The sequence below is a fragment of the Phalaenopsis equestris genome, unplaced genomic scaffold (genome assembly GCF_001263595.1).
Source record: "Phalaenopsis equestris unplaced genomic scaffold, ASM126359v1 Scaffold235189, whole genome shotgun sequence".
NCBI lineage: Eukaryota > Viridiplantae > Streptophyta > Magnoliopsida > Asparagales > Orchidaceae > Phalaenopsis > Phalaenopsis equestris.
In genome coordinates, this window is record NW_018253075.1 from 1 (window position 1) to 2,388 (window position 2,388).

The following is a 2,388-nucleotide window of genomic DNA, read 5'->3' on the forward strand; positions in this document are numbered from 1 at the left end:
TTTTTATTTGCTGAAGTGAAAATTTAATGCTAGCTTGAGTTTGAAAAGGAGATTAGTTTGATTTTATATAGTTGTCATTGTCCAATTATGACTTTTGGAATTTCATGTTCTAGTCAACTTATATCTTCTGCTCAATGTATTATTAAACTTTTGATTTGGAGTACCTAAAATAGTTATTACTGACCATTTAGATTTTGTTTATAAATATTGCAGAATAGATCAATATTCAACAAGCGCACTAGAAATGAAGACCTGCGGAGTTATGAGGATGAGAGAATTTCTTATAGGTACTAATGCCCTCCTTTTTTTTGGGTGGCATTGACATACATACCACTCAATTTTTATATATTTATATATCTAACACCTATATTTTACATTTTACATTTATATCACCCAAATCTTTCATATCATATAAAAAATATCTTTATTTTAACTCTAAAAAAGTGAAACAAATATTTTCATGCATGGATAAGGTGTCATATATGTATATGTAAAACTTGAAGTTTAGATGTATGTAAATACATAAGAATTGAGGGGTATGCATGCAAATTTTCCTTTTTTTGTTGTTCCTTTTTTTGTTGTAAAGTTAATATACATTTTAGTGATTTGTCTATTGATATCATACTTAAATCTTTGTGGATCCCTTAATGTTTTATTTAGAAGAACTGCGAACAAATCTCCGGAGAAGGATTCATTAGACAATGATATTAATGAATTTTCTCAGTAAGTTCCTTTGGATGCTGCATATGCTTTCATAATATTTTGGTTTATTTTTCATCTCACCTAATTTTTCGTTGGGTTTAGGAGGAAAAAATTACATCAGACTTCTCTTAGAGAACGTGCTTCTCTGCCAGAACCATTACCATTGGATTTTGTTGTGCATCCGCCATCAAAAGTAAATTGGGAAGAAGTACGTGCACGAGCTATTAGAGCAGCTATGAAAGCTAAGAAAGATAAGATGCGTCGAAAGGTTCATTTCTTTGCTTCTAACATACATTCTAGAATCTCAATTTTTTGACTGAATTATTTTACTCTTTAAAGTTACAAAATGCTTATTTTTGTTAGAAAAGATACGTGTTAGACTATTAAAATGAATTAATTGATTGAATTAAGTTATTATAATTTTGAAATCTTAGTAATCATATCATTCTTTATTGCCTTACTTTTATGAAGCTTTATAATTAAACATGCCTTCTTTTTCACTTATTATAATTAGATATTCTGAAGATTTTCTAATGATCTTGTTCTATCGGATAATAATTCATTTACATGCTTGTTCATCTTTAACCTTTTTTTTATTTATTTTTAGGGCATTTACGTAGATACCTCTGAATTCCTATTTATTTACGTATCTAACCCCTAAATCTCTTATATCACAGTAAAAATACTACTTTTTAAACTTTTAAAAAATGAAATACGTATTTTCATGCACAATTAAGATGATGTATATGTAGAAATTGAAGTTTAGGTGACATGTAAGAACATAAGAATTGAATCTTCTCCTTTTTTACATTGACAATATTTATCATTTATGTTAATACCTACTCATTTATTTAATTTATTATGTCGATATACTTAAGTTTCCTTGCTTGTTTCACTCTCTTTTTACAGCGTCGACGACCATTTGATCCACTAATTGCTCAAAGGAGGCGTCCTTTGTTTAAAGTGCAATCTTCAACGTACTAAAGAACCGAGTATAAAAATGAGCTTTTATATTTCAAAATTTACAGTTGATTGTTTTACCACACACAAATGTTGACTTATGATCATCTCTGAAGATTTTTTTGAGATCAATCTTTTTTCCAAAAGAATTTTTATATGTTTTTTTTCTCTAAAAATAATTAAGACTTTTTTTAAAAACATTCAAAATATCTTTTAAATGCTTCGAGTTTTTTCAATAACAATTTTTATTTTATTTTATCAAATATATTTAATTTTAAAATAAAATATAAACATAATAAAATAGAAAAAATAAAATATAAAAATGATCCCAAATAATCTTTTAATAATTAGAAAGTATTCCTGCTACAAAAAAGTTAAAATCTGGATCCATGAGAGCCAGTTTTTCATGACTTCTTAGTTTTTCTATTTGTATCCTATAAGTTTTTTTTCAACTTTTTTAAGGCTTTATTGTAGCATAAATTCACAAATTTTTATTAATTTTTTAATATCTTTTTTGAGATCCTGGATGTTGTTTAGAGTTGTTGCTGATTGGGGAGCTTTATTTTCACATTTGGTGAGCTCTTGCCTTTGTTGGGGAGATTTTTTCGATGGTTACATTTCAAAGGGTAAACTCCTTTATCTTTGATGATTGGTTTGCATTGTTGCTGCTTCCAAATGTTCATTGTCTTATATCTAGTTGTGTTTTTGCCCAATTAATGTTGTTGA

The 2,388-nt window shown here is 27.3% G+C and overlaps 1 protein-coding gene across 1 annotated transcript; it reads left to right on the top strand.

Annotated features, from left to right (window-relative positions):
- Nucleotides 1-586: 586 nt before the first annotated feature.
- Nucleotides 587-1,770, top strand: LOC110039094 (the record flags this gene model as incomplete). The annotated part of the gene is made up of 3 exons (XM_020744046.1): nt 587-723; nt 805-970; nt 1,612-1,770. Coding segments are annotated over 3 exons (378 nt in total), but the record flags the coding sequence as incomplete, so codon positions are not given.
- Between the last annotated feature and the right edge of the window lie 618 nt (nt 1,771-2,388).